This window comes from Bubalus bubalis, chromosome 9 (genome assembly GCF_019923935.1).
Source record: "Bubalus bubalis isolate 160015118507 breed Murrah chromosome 9, NDDB_SH_1, whole genome shotgun sequence".
Lineage (NCBI taxonomy): Eukaryota > Metazoa > Chordata > Mammalia > Artiodactyla > Bovidae > Bubalus > Bubalus bubalis.
In genome coordinates, this window is record NC_059165.1 from 70,399,270 (window position 1) to 70,422,820 (window position 23,551).

General features: G+C 39.2%; 2 protein-coding genes across 5 annotated transcripts in view; one reads left to right on the forward strand and one right to left on the reverse strand.

Moving 5' to 3' along the window:
• Positions 1-2,257: 2,257 nt before the first annotated feature.
• LOC102412034 (olfactory receptor 2H1-like) lies at positions 2,258-3,187 on the forward strand. Its single transcript, XM_025294124.2, has one exon. The coding sequence runs from the start codon at positions 2,315-2,317 to the stop codon at positions 3,185-3,187; it is 873 nt and encodes a 290-aa protein (XP_025149909.2). The 5' UTR covers positions 2,258-2,314.
• Positions 3,188-8,203: 5,016 nt separating this feature from the next.
• Positions 8,204-23,551, reverse strand: part of NLRP3 (NLR family pyrin domain containing 3) — a 48,824-nt gene continuing 33,476 nt past the window's right edge. For 3 of the 4 annotated variants that reach the window (XM_025292849.2, XM_025292847.2, XM_025292845.2), the window contains 3 exons: positions 12,329-12,499; positions 11,699-11,869; positions 8,204-8,807 (listed from right to left, as the gene is read on the reverse strand). In XM_025292849.2, coding sequence (XP_025148634.2) covers positions 8,708-8,807; positions 11,699-11,869; positions 12,329-12,499 — 442 coding nt within the window. In that variant the 3' untranslated portion in view covers positions 8,204-8,707. Of the gene's footprint in view, positions 8,808-11,698; positions 11,870-12,328; positions 12,500-23,025; positions 23,146-23,551 lie in introns of those variants that run through there. The other variant, XR_003111420.2, reaches the window with a different exon arrangement.

Genomic DNA, 23,551 nt, shown 5'->3' on the forward strand with positions numbered 1-23,551 from the left:
GGCAACCCACTCCAGTATTCTTGCCTAGAGAACTCCATGGACAAAAGAGCCTGGTGGGATACAGTCCATGGGGTCACAAAGAGTTGGACACAACTGAGCAACTAACATTGAAGATCATGGCATCCGGTCCCATCACTTCATGGCAAATAGAAGGAGAAAGAGTAGAAGCAGTGCCAGATTTCCTCTTCCTGGGCTCTAAAATCCCTGTGGATGGTGAGTGTAGCCATGAAATTAAAAGATAATTGATTCTTGGGAAAAAAAGCTATGACAAAACTAGACAGTATGTTAAAAGCAAAGACATCACTTTGTCAACAAAGGTCCATATAATCCAGGCAATAGTCTTTCTAGTAGTCATGTATGGATGTGACAGCTGGACCATAAAGAAAGCAGAGCACCAAAGAATTGATGGTTTTGAATTGTGTGTTGGACAAGACTCTTGAGAGTCCCTTGGACAGAAAGGAGAATAAACGAGTCAATCCTAAAGAAAATCAACCCTGAATATTCATCAGAAAGACTGATGCTGAAGCTGAAACTCCAGTACTTTGGCCATGTGATGTGAAAAGCCAACTCTTTGGAAAAGACTCTGATGCTGGGAAAGATTGAAGACAGGAGAAGAGGACAACAGAGGATGAGATGGTTGGATGGCATCACCAATTCAATGGACATGAATTTGAGCAGCCTCCAAGAGATGGTGAGGGACAGGGAAGCTTGGCATGCTGCAGTCCATGGGGTTGTGACGAGTCAGACATGACTTGGCAAATGAACAGCAACACAGAATTAAATCATCTTCAAATTAAATCATCTGCAAATTGGAATCCTTTCCAATTCTATTGCCTTTTCTATGTCTTTCATGCCTGATTCCTCTGGCTAGGACTTGTAGAACTATGAGTGGTAAGTGAGTGAACCCCTGTATTATTCCTAATCTTAAAAAGCTTTCAAACTTTCACCATTGAGTATGATGTTAGCTGTGGACTTGCCATATATGGCCTTTATTATGCTGAAATAGGCTTCCCTGGTAGCTTGCTGGTAACCATCCACCTGCAATACAGGAAAAGACCCTGGTTCAATCCCTGGGTCAGGAAGATCCCCTGGAAAAGGGATAGGCTACCCACTCCAGTATTCATGGGCTTCTCTGGTAGCTCAGATGGTAAAGACTCTGCCTGCAGTGTGGGAGACCTGGGTTCGATCCCTGGGTTGGGAAGACCCCCTGGAGGAGGACCTGGCAACCTACTCCAGTATTCTTGCCTGGAGAATTCCCATGGACAGAGAGGCCTGGAAGGCTACAGTCCATAGGGTTTCAAGGAGTCAGAAATGACTGAGTGACTAAAGACAGCACAGCATACTGAGATACTTTCCTTCTATATCTAATTTGTTAAAAAGTTTTATCATGAACAGATGTTGAATTCTATCAAATGATTTTCTGTATCTATTGAGATTGTCATATGATTTATCATTTCATTTTATTAATGTGGTGTATCACACTGATTGATGTACCTATGTTGAATTATCCTTGCATCCCAAAGCCAAATTCCATTTCGTCATGGTGCATGATTTTTTAATGTGCTGCTGAATTTGATTTTCCAGCATTTTTTTGAGAATTTTTTCACCCATAGGTATCAGGGATATTGGTTTTAGTTTTCTCTTCCAGTAGCATATCTAGAATCTGACTTTGGTATCAGGGTAATGCTGGACTCATAAAATGAGTATGGGAGTTTTTCTTCATCTTTGATTTTTTGGAAGAGTTTGAGAAGGTTTGGCATTATTTGTTCTTTGGGTATTTGATAAGATTCACCAGTAAAGCCATCTGATCTTGGGTGTTTCTTAGTTGGGAGATTTTTGATTATTCATTCAATTTCCTGACTAGTAATTGGTCTATTTTTATTTTCCATTCCTTCCTGATTCAGTCTTGGTTGTTTGTATATTTCTAAGAATTTTTCCATTTCTTGTAGGTTGTCCAGTTTTTAGCATGTAGTTGATCATAGTGGCAAGGGTTAATTCTGAACATTCACTTACCATATTCTTGGCTTCTAGGAAAATGCTAGAATTATCCAAGTTTGAAGAAATGAACAGATGAAAATATCCAAAAATTAACAGGATGAATAAAAGGTCAGCAAAACATCAGAAAAAATATTAATATAGGATAATAGAGACAGTTTTCTAAAATCACAAATCACTTTTATCTGCTACCTCTAGGTGATATTCTAATTGATGTCTTGCTTCTTACAGTCCCAGATGGGTACCAGATGGACATGTCAATGGCACCATCCCAGATGACTTCATCCTTTTGGGTTTTTCAGATAACCCCAGCCTTGAAATGACCCTTTTTGTGACTGTGTCTATCTCTTACATGGTCACCCTAATGGGCAACACCACAATCATACTTCTGTTCCACCTAGACCCCCACCTCCACACCCCCATGTACTTCTTCCTCACCAACCTCTCCCTCCTGGACCTCTGTTTCACCACCAGCTGCATTCCCCAGATGCTAGTCCATCTCAGGGGCCCAGACAAGACCATCAGCTACCTGGGATGTGCAGTCCAGCTCTATATCTTCTTGGGACTGGGAGCTGCTGAGTGTGTGCTGCTGCTGGTCATGGCCTTCGACAGATATGTGGCAGTATGCCAACCCCTACACTATACAGTCATCATGCAGCCTCACGTGTGTCACAAGCTAGCATTTTTGGTCTGGACAAGTGGGATATTTGGCACCTTGGTGCAGTCACCCACCACCATGAAGCTCCCCTTTTGCCATCATCACCAGGTGGATGACTTTGTCTGTGAAGTCCCTGCACTGATCCGTCTGGCCTGTGGGGACACACATTCCAATGAGCTCCAGATTTCTGTTATTGGCTCTGTTTTCCTGATGGTGCCACTCCTGCTCATCCTTATCTCCTATGGTCACATTGCCCGGACAGTGCTGGCCATCCAGTCCCATGAAGGGAGGAGGAAGGCCTTCCAAACCTGTTCCTCTCACCTGGTGGTTGTTTTCCTCTTCTACTGCACAGTCACTGCTGTCTACATCCAGCCCCGAAGCCATTTTTCCCAGAAGGGAGGAAAGTTTCTAACTCTTTTCTACACTGTGGTGACCCCCACTCTCAACCCTCTCATCTATACCTTGAGGAACAAGGACATGAAGGGGGCTCTCAAGAGGTTATTTGGGAAAGACAGAACATCCAATGTGCAGTAAGCAAATCAGCTCAGATTCATGAGCTAATTTGTCAGCCTTTGCCCGGTTCAGTTGCTCACAGCATTAAATATGTGGTATTTGTTTTGTGGGAACTCTCAATTATCAACAAGAATATGAAAGGTCAAAAGCCTTATTTGTCCAGACAGAAGGTCCGTCAATACTAAAATCTGATGCATCCTGCAATGTTGTTCTTAAATTTAAATGGAAGTGCAACATTGTTCCCATCAGGTTACCAGCACATAATAGACACCATATATTTTATTTTTTTCAGTTTTTATTGGAGTATAGTTGCTTTACAATGTTGTGTTATTTTCTGCTATACAGCAAAGTGAATCAGTTATACATAGACCTATATCCCTCATTTTTAGTTTTCCTTCCCATTTAGATCACCACAGAACACTGGGTAGAGTTCCCTGTTCTAGAGTAGCTTCTTATTAGTTATCTGTTTTATATATAGTGGTGTATATATGTCAATCCTGATCTTCCAATTAATCCCATTTCCTTCCTCCTTGGAATCCATAAGTTTGTTCTCTATGTTTGTGTCTCTATTAAAAGAGAGAACTTATTATAAGGAATTATTAGCTAGCTATTGAAGGAAGGAAAGGCAAAAGGAAGTAGCTACAACCCCTAGCACTAAGGAAGCACAAGAAAATGACTGAAATTGCTAAATCTGACTATTGAAAAGAGCAACCTCAAGATGCCGCCAAGCAACAAGCAAGGTCACCTGGACAGGCTTTTTCTATCTGCAAAGGTTTTCTTTCAATGGAGACCAGTTAGACCAACTCCCGCTCATTGTCAGCACCGTTGGGTTTACCTTCTGTGCTGTTTCTTTTAGTAATACCTGGTTGGGAGACTGCCTTCGAAGGGATAGTATCTATAATAGTAAGTGGAAATCTTGACCAATTTTCACAGCTAATGACATCACCTCAGTTTTGGCCCTAAAAATGGATCTGCTGCTGCTGCTAAGTCGCTTCAGTCATGTCCGACTCTGTGCAACCCCATAGACGGCAGCCCACCAGGCTCCCCTGTCCCTGGGATTCTCCAGGCAAGAACACTGGAGTGGGTTGCCATTTCCTTCTCCAATGCATGAAAGTAAAAAGTGAAAGTGAAAGTGAAGTCGTGTCCGACTCTTTGCCACCCCAGGGACTGCAGCCTTCCAGGCTCCTCCGTCCATGGGATTTTCCAGGCAAGAGTACTGGAGTGGGGTGCCATTGCAGGCTGCATCAATTCTGGCTGATAGGTCTCTGGGCCAGATATTCCAGGACTGGGAACAATTTGAACAACAGGAATTAAGAAGGGAAAAACTTATTAAGTTATGTCACCCAGTTTGGCCACAATACCAGTTAGGAAATTGAAAATGGAGTGAAGTACACTGTGTTCAAATTTTCATGGCCTTGCATTTAGGTAATAGAACCCAAAAAGAAGTTAAGGCATGTGTAACTTGGAGGGATAAATCCAGGAAGTATATAGAGGACATTTTAATAGACCCTCCCTACGGGACCATGCAGTCAGTATACTTAGTAGGAAATGAGGCCACCCGTGAGGGAAATCCACAGTGGAATTACTTGGTGAATTCAATTGATAGAAATAGATGGGACCATATGATAACCCGTTTAATAGAAGGTATAAAGAAACTTACAGTAAAACTTGTTAAATATGAAAAGGCAAAAGAGGTCCAATAGGGGTAGGATGAAAATCCTGTAGTATTCCAAAGGAGACAAGTGGAGATTTTTTAAAAGTATACAAACATAGATTCCTCCTCCCTGAAGGACAAGCCCTTTTGGATTCCATAGGCCACTTTTCCCCAGACATCAGGCACAAAATTCAGAAAGTGATTTCTGAATCACTTCAGTGTGAGTTGTTCCAATTAGCTTATTCAGTTTCAATAATAAGCATATGGCCTTAAATGCTGAATGCACCCAGAGAAATATTTTAAAGGCCCAAATGTTGGAAGTGGCTTTTTCTGCTTGGAGAGCCCCAAAGGGGAAGCTGGTTTTTCTGATCCAATCTGGCCCTGGCAGACCAGTTGGCTTATAAGTACCCAGGCAGGACTAGTGTACTCCATGCAGACAAAAGGGGCACTGGAGGAGGATTGCGATCAAGGAGCCCCTGGCAAACAAGCAGCACATTGGAAGAAGGAATGCCCCAGATGCCAGGGAGTGATGGGTGGCCCCTGGGCCATCGATAGTTTTGCAATCAGAAGACTGAAGGAATCAAAATGAAGCTCTGACTAAAGATACCATCTACCTAAGTAATGTAAAGATTTGGGTGGTCTTTGATGTGATCGACTGCTTGATAGAATTCCCTATAGATTCTTTTTTTTTTTTTAACTTTACAATATTGTATTGGTTTTGCCATATATCAAAATGAATCCGCCACAGGTATACATGTGTTCCCCATCCTGAACCCTCCTCCCTCCTCCCTCCCCATTCCATCCCTCTGGGTCGTCCCAGTGCACCAGCCCCAAGCATCCAGTATCGTGCATCAAACCTGGACTGGTGACTCGTTTCATATATGATATTATACATGTTTCAGTGCCATTCTCCCAAATCATCCCACCCCCTCCCTCTCCCACAGAGACCAAAAGACTGTTCTATACATCAGTGTCTCTTGTGCTATCTCGTATACAGGGTTATTGTTACCATCTTTCTAAATTCCATATATATGCGTTAGTATACTGTATTGGTGTTTTTCTTTCTGGCTTACTTCACTCTGTATAATAGGTTCCAGTTTCATCCACCTCATTAGAACTGATTCAAATGTATTCTTTTTAATGGCTGAGTAATACTCCATTGTGTATATGTACCACTGCTTTCTTATCCATTCATCTGCTGATGGACATCTAGGTTGCTTCCATGTCCTGGCTATTATAAACAGTGCTGCGATGAACATTGGGGTACACGTGTCTCTTTCCTTTCTGGTTTCCTCAGTGTGTATGCCCAGCAGTGGGATTGCTGGATCATAAGGCAGTTCTATTTTCAGTTTTTTAAGGAATCTCCACACTGTTCTCCATAGTGGCTGTACTAGTTTGCATTCCCACCAACAGTGTAAGAGGGTTCCCTTTTCTCCACACCCTCTCCAGCATTTATTACTTGTAGACTTTTGGATCGCAGCCATTCTGACTGGTGTGAAATGGTACCTCATAGTGGTTTTGATTTGCATTTCTCTAATAATGAGTGATGTTGAGCATCTTTTTATGTGTTTGTTAGTCATCTGGATGTCTTCTTTGGAGAAATGTCTATTTAGTTCTTTGGCCCATTTTTTGATTGGGTCATTTATTTTTCTGGAGTTGAGCTGTAGGAGTTGCTTGTATATTCTTGAGATTAGTTGTTTGTCAGTTGCTTCATTTGCTATTATCTTCTCCCATTCTGAAGGCTGTCTTTTCACCTTGCTAATAGTTTCCTTTGATGTGCAGAAGCTTTTAAGGTTAATTAGGTCCCATTTGTTTATTTTTGCTTTTATTTCCAATATTCTGGGAGGTGGGTCATAGAGGATCCTGCTGTGATGTATGTCAGAGAGTGTTTTGCCTATGTTCTCCTCTAGGAGTTTTATAGTTTCTGGTCTTACGTTGAGATCTTTAATCCATTTTGAGTTTATTTTTGTGTATGGTGTTAGAAAGTGTTCTAGTTTCATTCTGCTACAAGTGGTTGACCAGATTTCCCAGCACCACTTGTTAAAGAGATTGTCTTCAATCCATTGTATATTCTTGCCTCCTTTGTCAAAGATAAGGTGTCCATATGTGTGTGGGTTTAGCTCTGGGCTTTCTATTTTGTTCCATTGATCTATATTTCTGTCTTTGTGCCAGTACCATACTGTCTTGATAACTGTGGCTTTGTAGTAGAGCCTGAAGTCAGGTAGGTTGATTCCTCCAGTTCCATTCTTCTTTCTCAAGATCGCTTTGGCTATTTGAGGTTTTTTGTATTTCCATACGAATTGTGAAATTGTTTGTTCTAGCTCTGTGAAGAATGCTGTTGGTAACTTGATAGGGATTGCATTGAATCTATAGATTGCTTTGGGTAGTATGCTCATTTTCACTATATTGATTCTTCCAATCCATGAACATGGTATATTTCTCCATCTGTTAGTGTCCTCTTTGATTTCTTTCACCAGTGTTTTATAGTTTTCTATATATAGGTCTTTAGTTTCTTTAGGTAGATATATTCCTAAGTATTTTATTCTTTCCATTGCAATGGTAAATGGAATTGTTTCCTTAATTTCTCTTTCTGTTTTCTCATTTTAGTGTATAGGAATGCAAGTGATTCCTGTGTGTTGATTTTATATCCTGCAACTTTACTATAGTCATTGATTAGTTCTAGTAATTTTCTGGTGGAGTCTTTAGGGTTTTCTATGTAGAGGATCATGTCATCTGCAAACAGTGAGAGCTTTACTTCTTCTTTTCCAATTTGGATTCCTTTTATTTCTTTTTCTGCTCTGATTGCTGTGGCCAAAACTTCCAAAACTATGTTGAATAGTAATGGTGAAAGTGGGCACCCTTGTCTTGTTCCTGACTTTAGAGGAAATGAAGTAGTATTTCTATCTTGAACAATTCCATGTGGTTCGAGAGTTTCTCCATGTGTGGAAAAGTAAGTAATCAATACGTATTAATGAGTTAATGCTATGTGAAGTGTGATAGATGGAATGCTCTTGTGATGAGATAAATCCAAGACAAATTCTTAAAACTGAAGGCAAAATGCATTTTCTACATAATACTTCTATTTATGAATATAGGCTCCATCTACTCTAAAATTTTCCTTTGCATGATTTTCAACCTCCTGCCTTACCAGAACTGAAATTTCAACCATCAGAGTTAGAGGGATTTTTTTCCTCATTCATTACAATTGAATCATTTGGCAAAGAGATTTTTTTAATACATGAAGCAATTTAATTTATTTTTAGTAGTTTAGATAAATAAGTAAAAGGCTTTCTAGGCACCCTCTCTTAAAACCAAGGAAAGGAAACAATTTAACTCAATAAATACAATAAAGTTTTTTTCTATTTTCAAAATTCCCAACCAGCTACAATACAATAAAAATCAGTTATTTTATTAGAATATATAACAGTTCAAAAATTAAAAATAAATAAGTTGCTGCCACAAAATTGCAGCATAATATATAGTTAACTCATTCTGTTATGGTCAGTTAAGAGAAAGATGGCAGGAAAGATGATATAGTCAAATAAAAAAAGTGGGGAGAGGTACAAAGGAAAGGAGAGTTAGAGTAAAAAGAGAAAAAGAAAGAAAAAGTGTTTTCCTGAATGAGTTAGATACATGAGGTCACCAAGAGGAACACATCCTCTGACTGAGCCACTGCGGTAAGAACTGTATCATTTGATGATTTTACTGCACTGTGTCTTCAACCTAGGGGTAAAGGAGATTCTCACATTCACCAGGCAGAAGGACCATCAGCAAGTTTTCACTCTTCCTCACTGGACCAGAAGAATTGCAGAGAGGTGATCTTAATGCTGAAGGAGGAATGCTCACTAACACTTGTCCACACCTGAATGGCAAGAATGCTTCCACCACTACCGAGAAGGCTCAAAGACAATGGTTAATTCAGGCTTTTCTTCTTGAAGTGTTTCTAGGGCACGTTTTGTATCATAGTTGAAATACATTTCACACAACCTATAAAAGCAAAAAGAGAGCCTTGGATTACACTCTTCAGATGAACACTTTCAGAGTTTTGGGCTTTAAAAATCTCGTCTCCTCTCTTAATCTCATACTTCTAAGCTTTCCAGTGCTGCATATCATGCCTAATGTGATTTCTGTTACATTTTTAACCTTCACGTTTGGAAATGTTAAAATGTGCAAATATAAAGAGAATAGTATAATTAATCCTGCCATCTAGCTTTGACAGTTAACAACTCATGGCCAGTCTTGTTTCATCTATTACCCAGCCAACTCCTCACATCAGTGGATTATTGTAAGCACAGCAGTTCAAGCATCTATAAATATATCAATGTGTGAAATGAAACAACTTTTAAAAGAGAATTACAATGCAATCATCACACCCAAAAAGGTTAACAATAACTTTCACGTATCAATATATGTCCAATCAGTGTTTCAATTTCCTCAATGGTCCGATAAAATTTTTATAGTATGTTAATTTAATCAGGAGCCATATAAAGCCGACACATTGAGAATTCCCTGATGGTCCAGTGGTTAAGATTTGGTGCTTTCACTCCTGTGGTTTAGGTTCAATTCCTTGTCAGGGAAACAAATTCCCACAAGCCACAGCCCACCCCTCCACTCTGCCAAAAATAATCCACACATTGTAATTGCTTGGTACACCTATCAATGATATGAGTTCCTCCTCTCTTTTTTTTTTAATCTTCCTTACAACTTAAGTAAGAAATTATGCTATTTGTCCTGTATCATTTCTAGTAATCTTGATTTGGGTGTGTTATGGATGTTCCTTCAAAATTCATATGTTAAAGCCTTAACCCTCAATGTGATGGTATTTGGAAATGGAGCCTTCAGGATGTAATGAGGGTTACATGAGTTCATGGGATGAGTCCTCAGGATGGGATTAGTGCCCTTATAAGAAAAGATACCATAGCATGTACTCTCTATCTCTGTCTCTGTCTGTCTGTCTTTCTCTCTGTGTACCAAATGAGGACACAAGCCCAGAGGAAAGCTCTCACCAGAAACCAAATCAGCCAGCACCATGATCTTGGATGTTCCACCCTCCGGAGCTATGAGAAATGAATGACTATGATTTGTTTAAAGCATATAGACTATTCTATTTTGTTATGGCAGCCTGAGTTCACAAGGCAGGTTGACTGCATCCATGGATTCCCCAGTCTGTGTTGAGCTTGTCCCTCATCTCCAGAGTGTCCTAAAGATATAGATAATAAGTAAACAAGAAAATGATATAGCTTATATGATGGTGTTCAACACAGTGGAGGAAAATAAGCAGAGAAGAGGAAAGGCATTGCTGGGTTGCTATTTTCAGTAGGATGGTTATAGTCAGACTCACAGAAAAGACCTCTGAGGAAAGAATTTAAGGAGTCACAGGAATAAGACATGTGGACACCAAAGTGTAAGAAGTCCCAGGCAGAGGGAACAGCAAGTGTATAATGTCGGAGGTGACACTGTTTTTTGAAACAGCAAAGAGAACAGTGTGAATGGAGAAGGAACTAGGGTTAGAAGATGACTGCAGAAATAGCAGGATTATGTGGGGCCTTAGACATTGCCATGAGTTTGTGGCTCTTGCTTTGTGAAACAAGCATGTTAGTAGGAGTGATATGCTCTGACTCACGTTTTAGCAATACCTCCATCTGCAGTGGTAGATGCAGAATAGGCTAGTAGAATGCCATCAGGACAGTCCAGACAAGAGGTGACAATGGCTTGAGCCAGGAAAGGAGCCGTGAAGCTAGCAAAAAGTGGTCAATGAGTGGGCATGCTGTGAAAACAGAGCTAAAAGGGCATGCCAATGGACTGGATATTCACATAAAGAAAAGTGTCAAAGACAGCACAAGGCTTTCTGCACCTGAACAGTTCAGACTGAGTTACCATTGACTGAGATGGGTGAGAAACGGATTTTACACAGAGGGGAACAGCACAGGTTTGGGTTTGGACACGTCAAGTTTGGATGGCTTATTAGATATCCAAGCAGAAAGGTGAGACAAGCATTTAGACATGGAATTCAGGGAGATACGAACTGGAGGGAGGGGTACAGCACATATGTGGTAAAACCAGAAGACTAGATGATATTAAAAAAAAAAAAAAGCAGAAAGTATAGAGAAGAAAAATTAACTCAGAGATTGAGTTCTGGGTATTCAGCATGCAAAGGTCAAGATGATGAAGGGAAACCAGAGGAGACTGAGCAGAAATAGCCAATGTAATAGGAGAAAATTCAGAGTAGAGTATGTTGTCCCTAAAACCAAGTGAAGGAAATGTCTTTAGTGAAGGATGTGATTACCAATGCTAGCAGAAGTTACGAAACTAATTAGGAAGCTCTTACTAGAGAGGTAATCAATGAGTGGCTTAGTGGTATCATTGATGATGGAAGGGAGCGGATGGTCCCAACACCCTGAAGATAGGCCAAATTTTATGAATTTATGATCTTGATGTTTCTGGAGCACTTTTCAATTAGAAATTCTCAGAAACAAAATGCACAACACCCTACTATGCAAGGACTTTTACAATATGGGTCTAATTTTACAAAGTACAATACCTTGTATAGAAATGTAATTCTATTTAGCTACTTTCATTGGGAATTGTGTTTCTTTCAAGAATATGGATGGAAAGTCTTTTCACACCCAACTGAAATTTAGCTATTCCAAACATCGGACGAAGTTGAATATGGAGTTCATGACTCACATACAGTATATATTAAAAAAAAAAAATCTGCAGTTGGACAAGGCTCAACCTTCAGACTGAGCAACTAAACTGAACTGAACTGAATAACCTTACCCAGAGTGCAAATGAAGCCATCCTGGATTTTGGAAACTGCAAAAATTTTCTTTAGCACTGTGAGCCCTGCCATACAAATCTCTGCAGGGTACACTTACCTCAGGCTTTTCAGGAGGCAGCCCTGCTGTTTGAGCACTTCACAGAGAAGCATGACCCCCAGATCACCCAAGTCGTTGTTGCCTAGGCTTAGCTTTCGCAGGCTCTGGTTAGAAGTTAGAAGTGTGGAAAGATCCCAGCAGCAATGTGATGTGAGGCTGCAGTTGTCTAACCTGCAAGAAAGAAGGTGACTTTTTAAAAATGTCCCCTTAAATATCCTACACAAGTCTCCCAGATCTTAGCCTGTAATGTTTCAAATGTAGGAAAAGCTCAGGATTAACAAGCTTTGAACTGCTTTATGTGCCAAGAGTCATTCTCTCTTCTTCAAATGAGAGTATTTTTCCCAATCTACTGGATTGTGCAGATCAAATTAGTAAGAGCAGTTTGTGAAACAGTTCTTCCCAAATTCTGTGTCTCCCCACAAATTTTCCTAAAACAAAAGTGCATACCAACCCCAAGGAACTCTAGTATTCACCTTTACACTATCTAAAAGTACAACTCCTCCCAGTACCATAATCCTGTACTAATCCAAACCCTAGGAAGACATTATCACTTCTCATCATTCTCCCAAACTACCCCATTCCCTGGGGCCACTATGCAGTCCCATCACCGTAATAAGCTAAGAGACTTACTCCAACACCTGAAGCTTGCAGTTGTGGTGCAAGAGCCCCTCACAGAGTAGCTTGACCCCCATGTCTCCAAGAGCATTGCCCTGGAGGTAAAGGTGGGTGAGATTCTGATTTGTACTGAGGACTGAGGATAGAGCTGGACAACAACCTGATGTGAGGCCAGAATTCACCAACCTGTGGAAGGAATAAGGAAAAGAAAATTCAATGTGGGGTGGGGAGGATAAATCAGGAGCTTAGGATGAACATATACACACTACTATATATAAGACGATAACCAACAAGGACTACATAACACAAGGAATTCTACTCAATATTCTGTGACAACCTATATAAGAAAATAATCTAAAAAAGAATGAATATAGGTATATGTATAACTGAATCACTTCACTGTACACCTGAAGCTAACACATTGTAAATCAACTGTACTCCAATAAGAGTAAAATAAATTAAAAAAAAAAAAAAGAGTCCTCAATGCCCAACCTTTCTTGGACATCACACAGCTGTCTCAACATAGGAATGTCATCTTATCTGAAAAGTTTCATCCCTCAACTTACAGGCCAGAAGCCAGCATCTTGAATATAATCTGTAGACAGTATGACTCCTTATCTCTGGCCTCATAAAAGATACAGATGATGTCTAAGCAGATGCTTTCCTGGGGTCAATAGAAGAGACAGAGCAAAAGCAAACTGATTCACATTACCTCCACATTTCTCCTTCGTCCTACGTATATTCCCTCTGGCTATACATGTTCCTCACAACCACTTCTTCAAGAAAGACATCCCAGATTATCTCTTACTATTAATACTAATTCTCATTATTTTTATATTAACAGTGCAGAGACTACCTTATTTGATTTTTCTATCAACTGGGCAAGGGGGCAGTGTAGCTCTAACTATAGAATATTTTTTTACAGATGAGAAAGCTGAAGCTCATCGAGTCATGTTCCCCTTAAGGTCAAAGAGAAAGTATTTGGAAGAGAAGGAACCTATACTAACACCTTCTAGAATCATCCCCTGCTCCGTTGCCCCTTCTATCCACCTCATACTATGTTCTGCACTATAAAGGGCCTCTCAGAGCATAAAGCCTAGTTTTGCATTATACTCAGTAAAATTAAGACTGTTGATGTACGACTACTCTTGGGTCAAGTTGAGCATACACCATATATTTGTGAAATGTATACCATATGTTTGTGAAAAAGCATTTCACAAGCTGCTCAACTTTATAACTAGATAATATTATAATATAGCATTATCACCCAACAACAGCATGAGGACTCAGAAATAGAGAGCTGTGTCACTTCTGAAAAGAAGCTCAGAGGGTGGTATAGTATACAGAAAGTCACAATGTGAGACCTTGAACAAAGCCTTTATTTAAGAGTATCTCATGCAGGCACATTCCTTTCTGCCAGAACCCTTAACCATGATATGTTTTTAAATTCTAAGGTGTCTTGGAATCAGGAAAAATAGAAGGAAGTCATTCAGATAGTATAGCATGAACAGATGACCAAAAGGAAACAGAAGTACTTACCCACCCACTAGTCTCCATCTTCCTAGTTAAGGATGAATCACAACAAAAAGACTGAGCAAGCAAGACAAAGAGGGAAATGAAGCCCGAGAGGGGTGAGCAAAAGAAACTGAGTGGTTTATAGCAAGTTTTATCTCCAGCTAAGAAGAATTTTATCAGAGGATCTTTAGTGAACATGCAGAAGGGTTTTTCAGGACTCCTGGCTGTTAGAATAAATGTTTGTAGTCCCTTACCCCCAAATTTCATACGTTGAAATCTTAACTCCCAATGTGATGGTATTAGAATGTGGGGCCTTTGAGATGTGATTAGGTCTTGAGGGTGGAGTCCTCATCATGGGATTAGCACCCTTATAAAAGAGACCCCAGAGATTTGCTTTGCTCCTATTACAATGTGAAAAAACAAGAGTGGCTGTATGCAAGGCAGGAACAGAGTTATCAGGAACCAGGTGATCTACAGGCCTAACCCTAACCCTAACCTTGGATTTCCAACCACCAGAACAGTGAGGAATAAATATTTGTTGTTTGAGCCACCCAGTCTGTAGTATTTTTGTTATTGCAGTCCAAATGGACTAAGATACTGGCAAAGAGGAAGAACGCTCCAGAAGTCTAGAGACAGTCATCAAAAAGGAAAGGAAGAATATTTTGAAAGTTACAGAATAGTAATTTTTACCACTGTTTCCAAAAAAGGGCTGGAAGGTATTATACAACAAATGTCTGAGGAGAAGTACAATGAAGTGGCAGCAATTACCAGCAGGTAGGGTGGTTTTGTTAAGAATAAGTCACATCAGGCTTATCAAAACCACTGAGATTGACCGAAGGGTACACAGAGCATATAGTGAAATGTTTAGAAAATCAAACCACCAAGCCCTACCAAACAATCTATTAGGTTTGAGGAATGTAACCAACATCATATATCTTGGTTTCACCCAATCCATTCAACTCAGATCTACATTTACACTTACTGAACATAGATATTTCACCGTGTATTATATGGTGATTGATTTTTTTTAAATTATTAATGATTTTGTGATTTATGTCACAAAAATGTCTCACAAAGAAAACTGAGGAAGAAGGTCTAACATCTACTGAGTACCTACTAAGTGCCTGGCTGTGTGATGATACATTTAAATAGGATTATTTCATTGAAGTATTACAAAACCAAGATGCAGGTGTTATTTTTAGCTTTATTTTTAAATAGAAAAACTGAGAATCAGAGAACTTAATTGAATAAGAAGGCGTTTTCTAGATGAATGGTAGGAATGGGAGAGTAAGGGTAACCCTTCAGGCAAAAGGAAAATGCTACACAAGGGTGAGGAAAGGTGAAAAAGTAGCCAGATTCTTAGAATTAAAAATTAATTTAGTATGACTCAAAACAGAGTGAAGGGCCTGGTAGGCAAGAGGGAAGGAGCAGTGATCTAGGGCTGACTTCAAAGAAGAACTTCTGAAAGTTTTTTCAGCAAAAGTCCAATATTAACCAATTTGCACTTTAGAAAATTCCCTGCAGTGTTATGTAAAAGAAAGATGAAAAGCAGAGGGGATTGAAAGTAAAAACAAAATAAAAATTATCCTCTGTTTACTTGTCAGCGGCCTGGAAAGTCCCACTATTCAACAACATGGAATAGACAGGGCAAGAAGAGAGCAAAGGAGAGGGATGAGAAATAAGTTACAAGAAATAAAGATATGCAAATGCTTAGTATGTGATGCTTGTGTAACACTGTGGCGAGGGCAGGGGCAATATATGGTCAGAAAGAAAGGTCTAAAGTTCAAAATAAGGAAATTCAACTGTATCTAACAAAATATAAAATGCCTAAGTTTTGCCTTATTAATTCTACTTATAGGTTTCTGTCTCAAAAGAAATATGCTTACATAAAGTATATACAAATATGCTTTTTTCAGAGTTATTTGTAACAGTAAAAAAGAAACTCATCCAATAGTACATCATTCAATGAGCAGCAAACTACATTACTGTAATGAATATTACAGAGCATTACCAAAATCTGTAGATTTGTATATAGCAGCATGGCAATGTGTCCACAATAAATGAAAAAAGCAAATCATGGAAAAGTATCCACATACTGATTCCTGTTTGGACAGACATAGTGTTATGGGTTGAATCATGTCCCACAAAATTTCATATGTTGAAGTCTTATCCCCTAGTACTTCAGAATGTGACCTTATTTAAAAATATGGTTATTGAAGATGTAATTAGTTAAGATGAGGTAATTAAAGTAAGCTCTAGTCCAATAAGACTGATATTATTATAAAAGGGGGACATTCAAACACAGAGACAGACACACATCAGCACAGTTAGAATACCAAGTGCTGAAAAAACTAAGATTGAAGTGATGCACCTACAAGGAATGTCAAAGATTGCCAGTAAACAATGAGAAACTGGAAGAGAAGTATGGAACAGATTCTTCCTCACAGCCATCAGAAGAAACCAACCCTGACAACACCTTGATCTTGGCCTTTTAGCTTCTGCTATTGAAATAAAATAAACTTTGGTTGGAACTATTTTAACAGCAGAATACACATTCATCTCAAGAGCACTTGAAATATTTTCTAGGATGGATCATATGTTAGGCCACAAAACAAATCTTAAAAAATTTAATAAGACTGAAATTATGCCAAGTATCTTCTCTGACCACAGTGGTACAAAACTAGAAATCAATAACAGGAGGGTAACTGAGGAAACTCAAATACATGAAAATTTAAACAACACTCTTCTGAACAACCAATGGGTCAAAGAAAATATGTTACAGGAAATAAAAAATAGCTTGAGTTAGACAAAAATTAAAACACAATATACCAAAACTTATAGGATGCAGCAAAATCATTTCTGATAGGGAAGTTTCTAGGTATAAATGCACACATCAAGAAAATTGAGAGATCTTAATTAAGCAGCTGGACTACCCTGATGGCTCAGAGGTAAAAAATCTACCTGTCAATACAGGAAAAACAGGTTCAATCCCTGGGTCAGGAAGGTCTCCTTGGAGAAGGAAATCCCAACCCACTCCAGTATTCTTGCTTGGGAAATCCCATGGACTGAGGAATTTGGCAGGCTATTGTCCATGGGATCCAAAAGAGTCAGACACAATTTGGCTACTAAACAACAGCAACAATTAAACAACTAACTTTACACCTCAAGCAACTAGAAGAAGGGAAATAAAGTAAGCCCCAAAGTTAACAAAAGGAAGGAAATAAAAAAGATTATAGCAGAAATAAATAAAATACAGAACAGGGAAATAATAGGAAAAATATTAGCCAATTAAGCTGGCCCTTAGACAATTTACAAACGTTTAGCTAGGGAAAAAAAAATAATAATAAAGAGAGAGAGAACCCAAATCAATAAAATTATTAAAAATGTGAGACATTAAAACTGATACCACAGAAATACAAAAGATCATAAGAACTGCTATAAACAACTATAACCACCTGGACAATCTACAAAATCTGAAAAATTCTTAGAAACATGCTAAATACCGTTGACTCAGAAATAGAAAATCTAAACAGACTAATCACTAATAAAGAGAATGAAGTAGCACTCAAAAAACTCACAACAAAGAAAAGCCCAGGACCAGATGACTTCACTGATGAGTTTTAGTAAACATTTAAAGAAAAATTAATGCCAATTCTTCTCAAATTCTTCCAAAAATCAAAGAAAAAGGAACAATCACTAACTCATTTTATGAGGCCAGTTACCTTGATACCAAAAAGGACACTATAAGAAAAGAAAACTAGAGGCCAATCTCTTTGATGAATATAAATTCTCAACAAAACACTAGTAAATTAAATTCAGCAACACATTATTAGGATCATGCACCATAATCAAGTGGAATTTATCTTCAGATGCAAGGACTGTTCAACATATGCAAATCAATCAATGTGGTATATCACATTGCTGCTTCTGCTGCTAAGCCACTTCAGTCCTCTGTGACTCTTTGCGACCCTATGGACCATAGCCCTCCAGGTTCCTCTGTCTGTGGGATTCTTCAGGCAAGAATACTGGAGTGGATTGCCTTGCCCTCCTCCAGGGGATCTTCCCCATCCAGGGATTGAACCCATCTTCCCCACCCAGGGATTGAACCTGCATCTCTTAGGTTTCCCTGCACTGGCAGGCAGGTCTTTACCACTAGCACCACCTAGGAAGCCTGATGTATCACATTAATGAAATAAAATTTAAAAATTAAAACAGACTTATGGACATGGTAGAGGGGAGAAAGGAGGGGGTGGAGTGTACGGAGAGAGTAAGATGGAAAACATACAATACAAATGTAAAATAGATAGCCAACAGGAATTTGCTAACCAATGGGAATTTGCCGTGTGACTCAGGGAACTCAAACTGGGGTTCTATAACAACCTAGAGGGGTGTGATGGGGAGGGAGGTAGCAGAAAAGTTCAAGAGGGAGGGGTCATAGGTATACCTAATGCTGATTCAAAAAGTTTCATTCTTTTACATGTGAATATTCAATTTTACTAGCACCATTTATTGACAGACTGTCTCTTCTTCTTGAGTATTATTGGTTCTCTTGGCAAATGTTAGTTGAAAGAATATACTAACTTATTTCTGGGCTCTATATTCTGTTCCAATTATTCATTTATCTGGGTTTTTTTTTTGCCAGCATCATACTGTTGAATTTCCCTAATTTTATACTATAGTTTGAAATGGAAGTGTAACACCTCTCACTTTGTTCTTTTTTCTCAGAATGAAAGTGTACGTGAAAGTTGCTCACTCATGTCTGACTCCTTGTGATTCCAGGGACTATACAGTCTATGGAATTCTCCAGGCCAGAATACTGGAGAGGGTAGCCATTCCCTTCTCCAGGGGATCTTCCCAATCCAGGGATCAAACCCAGGTCTCCTGAATTGCAGGCGGATTCTTTACCAGCTGGGCCACAAGGGAAGCCCCTAATTTCAAAGTATATTATAAAATCATAGTAATCAAAACAGTATGGCAGTGGCATAAAAACAGACAATAGGTCAATGTAACAGGATCAAGATCCAAGAAATAAATCCATAAATATGCAGTCAACAGATATTTGACAAAGGAGCCAAGAATATTCAATGGTGAAGACAATCTCTTCAATAAATGGTGCTGGAGAAATAAGATATTCATAATAAAGGGAATGAAGCTAGATCCCTGTCACACACTACTCCCCAAAATCAACTCAAAATGGATTAAATACTTAAATGTAGGGGTGTCCCTGGACTCAGTGGTAAAGAATCCACCTGCCAATGAAGGACACAATGTTTTGATCCCTGACCTAGGAAGATCCCACATAACATGGAGCAACTAAATCTGTGTGTCACAACTATTGAGCTTGTGCTCTAGAACCCAGGAGCCACAGCTAGGGAAGCCCACATGCCCTAGAACCCGAGCCCCACCACAGGAGAAACTACCACAGTGAGAGGCCCATACACCAGAACTAGAGAGTAGCCCCCCCTCACAGCAACTGGAGACAGCCCGCACTCAGCAACAAAGACCCAGCACAGCCATAAATAAATAAAATTTAAAAAAAAAAAAAAAAATTGAAAGGGACACAGGAGGGAGTTTTTTAAAAAAAAAGACTTAAATGTATGAAAGCATAGAACTACTGAAAGAAAATATAGGAAACAAAACTCCTTGACGTGGAATTAGTGATCCTTTTCTTTAATATGACACGTAAAGCATTAACAACAAAATTTAAAATAAACAAATGGGACCACATAAAACGAAAAGCTTTCACTTAGCAAAAGAGACAATTAACAGTGAAAAGACAACTTATAGAGTGGGAGGAAATATTTGCAAATCATGTATCTGATAAGAGTTTAATAGTTAATATCCAAAATGTATAAAGAATTCATACAACTGAATAGACAAAAACAAAACAATCCAATTTAAATATGGGCAAAGGACCAGAATAGATATTTTCCCAAATATATTCATATAGCCAACGGGTACATGCAAAGTCATCTGGAGAAGGGAATGGCAACCCACTCCAGTATTCTTGCCTAGAAAATTTCATGGACAGAGCAGCCTGGAGGGCTACAGTCTATGGGGTCCTAAAGAGTTGGACTGGAGGAGGAAATGGCAACCCACTCCAGTATTCTTGCCTGGAAAATTCCATGGACAGAGGAGCCTGGCAGGCTACAGTCTACAGGGTCACAAGAGTCAGACATGACTGAGCGACTAAGCACACACACACAATGCAAAGTCATATTGAGATATGACTACTCACCAGGGATATGTAAATTAACCCACAATGAGATATTACCTCATGCCTATCAAAATGACCATCATCAAATGTGTGTGTGTGTGTGTGTGTTAAGCCACTCCAGTCATGTATGACTCTTTGTGACCCCATGGACTGTTGCCTGCCAGGCTCTTCTGTCCATGGAATTCTCCAAGCAAGAATACTGGAGTGAATTTCCATGCCCTCCTCCAGGCGATCTTCCACATCTCTTATGTGTCCTTCATTGGCAGGCAGGTTCTTTACCACTAGTGCCACCTGGGAAGCCCATCACCAAAGATGAGTGATAACAAATGCTAGGATGAATGTGCAGAAAGGCAACTCTTGTACACTGTTGATGGGATTGTAAATTGGTATAGCCACTATAGAAAACAGTATGGAAGATCCTAAAAAACTTAAAAATAGGACTACCATATGATCCAGCAATTTTACTTCTGAGCATATATCCAAAGGAAATGAAACCACTATCTCTAAGGACTTGAAATTAGTATGTCAAAGAGATATGGTAAAAGTATAGATATCTACAATGGAATACTCATCAGCCATAAAGAAGAAAAAACGGTCACAATTTGCAGCAATGTGGGTGGATCTTGACAGAGGAAGACAAATACTGTATGACCTCATTTAAAACAGAATATTTTAGAATTTAAAACAGAAACTGAAACAAAAAACTCAAACTAAATTCATAGAAAAAGAGATGAGATTTGTGACTACCAGAGGCAGGGGAATGCAGGAGGTGGGGAGGCATAAGATAAATAAGCACTAGGGATACAATGTACACCCTGGTGACTAAACCCAACGTATCTGTATGGTACATTTGAAAGTTGCTAAGAGAGTGATTCTAAAACATTTTTGTAGCTGAGGTGATAGATATTATCTATGGTAATCATTTTGTAGTATATGTATGTCAAGTCATTATGCTACACACCTTAAACTTCCAGTGCTGTGCATCAACTATATATCAAAAAAACTGAAAGAAAAAAAGTGAAAACAGAGACTTCCCTGACAGTCCAGTGGTTAAAACTCCACACTTCCCCTACAGGGGCTTGGGTTTGATCCCTGATTGGGGAACTAAGATCCCACATGCCACGCAGCACAGCCAAAAAAAAAAAAAACAGTTTGTTAATTTAAAAAAGAGAATTTAAAAAACGATGTCTGTTGTTTAAGTCACTCCCTTTGTCATACTTTGTTACAGTAGCCCTAGAAATCTAACACCCACAATATATTAAAATAGGTGGGTAGATGTATCTTTATTTACAGATAAATGGATGGATAATTGCTCATTCATAACAAAATGTCTGGAAGTTTGCTCATCAGCCTGTTGCAAATGGTTCTCTCAGGAAGTGAGCTGAAAAGGAGCTTTCACTTCTTACTTCACATCTTTATTATTTAATATTTTACACTAAGCATGTATTACTTTTGTAATTAAAAACTTCACAAGCAGGACTTCCAGTTTCCAGACTAGCATGTAGAAAGCTTAGAAGTTGCTGTTCCATCCTAACAATAAGTTAAAAGCTGAATAAGTTGACAAATCAATTCTTCTTAAATCCACAAGAGAAATGTGGTCACAGCACAACCCACTGACCCTAAAATGACACAAAGGCAAATACAAAGAATCACAACTTCCTGGATCAGAAACCGATGAGTTTAAACCTCCATGGGAATCACTGGCCAGGTAGGAAAACCTGGTGGCTCAGTCAGTCAAGAATCCACTTGTAATGTGGGAAACCTGAGTTTGATTCCTGGCTCAAGAAGATCTCCTGAAGAAGGGAATAGCTACCCACTCCAGTGTTCTTGTCTAGAGAGTTCCATGGACAGAGGAGCCTGGCAGGTTAGTGCGTAGAGAATTCCATGGACAGAGGAGCCTGGCAGGTTAGTGCGCATGGACTCACCAAGAGTCGGATACAACTGAGCAACTAACACTTTCACTTTACTTCAAAGGCTAGTTGTGGACAAGTCTGAGAGATTAAAAACATTAGGAGGACTCAGTCATAGAGGGATCTACATACTTCTGTGAGTTTTACTTCCAGGGGTGCTCAACCAGGTTCTCACACTAAATATAAGAGAAAAATCCCTCTGTGCTTCCAGCTGGGGAAGGAGTAAAGAACTACTTTATTTTATTTTGCCTTGCTTTGTTCTACTTTGTTTTATTCTTTAGAAAATGCCCAGTTTATTATTGGAAGGGAGTAGGGGAGAAGGACATGCACATGAGAACCATCTGTGGCTCAGACCTGGGACTCTGAGGATGGACAGAGTTGTTCAAGGGTCTCTAGTCCTGAGTATCCTCCTGAGTTTGGTCTTGCAGGCAAGACACTATGGTTCCAATAATAAAAAGAATGGAGGAGAGAAGCCAGGTGCCCAGCCCTAACCGATACGTACAGCTGAGTGACAGGCACTGAAGGGCTTGGGATGGACTAGAAGCAATACCCTTAAGACAAATTCCTCGAACTTATTTTTCCTTTTTGGCTATGCCACGTGGCATGTAGGATATTAGTTCCCCAACCAGGGATCACACCTGCACCCCATGCAGTGGAAGCTCAGTGTCTTAACCACTAGACAGTCAAAGAAGTCCCAGGAACCATTTATAAATACAAAAATACTTCAGAGATACTGTGAGTTCAGTTCCAGACTACCATAATAAAGGAAATATCTCAAAAAAGTGAGTCACATGAATTTTTTGGTTTCCCAATCAGGAAGATCCCCTGGAGGAGGAAATGACAACCTGCTCCAGTATTATTGCCTAGGAAATCCCACAGGCAGAGGAACCTGCCAGGCTACAGTCTATGGGGCCGCAAAGAGTGGAACATGACTGAGCAACTGAGCACAACAGTAAGCGCATATAAAAGTTACTTTTACACTATTCTATAATTAAGTCTGAAATAGCATTATGTCTAAAAAAACATAAATACTTTAATTAAAAAATTCTTTATTACTGAAAAATGCTAACCATCATCTGAGCCTTCAGTGAGTCATAATCTTAGTTGGTAGGAGGCCTTGACTTAGTGTTGATGGCTGCTGACTGATCAGGGTAGTGGTTGCTGAGGGTTAGGGTGGCTGTGGCAATTTCCTGAAATAAGACAACAGTGAACAACAAGGTCCTACTGTATAGCACAGGAAGCTATATTCAGTATTCTGTGATAAGCCATAATGGTAAAGAATATGAAACACAATGCATATATATGTATAACTGAGTCACGTAGCTGTATGGCAGAAATTAAGACAACATTGTAAATCAATTATACTTCAATAAAATTTTTATAAAGAGACAACAATGAGGTTTGCCACATCAATTGATTCTTTCTCTCACATGAACACTTAGAAGAACTGTATGGTTATTAATTGACCTATTTCAATATTGTGTCTCAGGCCCATCGACAGGGAGAGACATGGAAACAACCAGTTAGTAGAACAGTCAGAACACATACATTTATTGATTAAGTTCACTGACTTATACAGATGTAGTCTGTGGTGCC

Coding starts and splice junctions, on each gene's coding strand:
- LOC102412034 (XM_025294124.2), top strand. CDS start 2,315: ATGACCCTTTTTGTGACTGTGTCTATCTCTTACATGGTCACCCTAATG.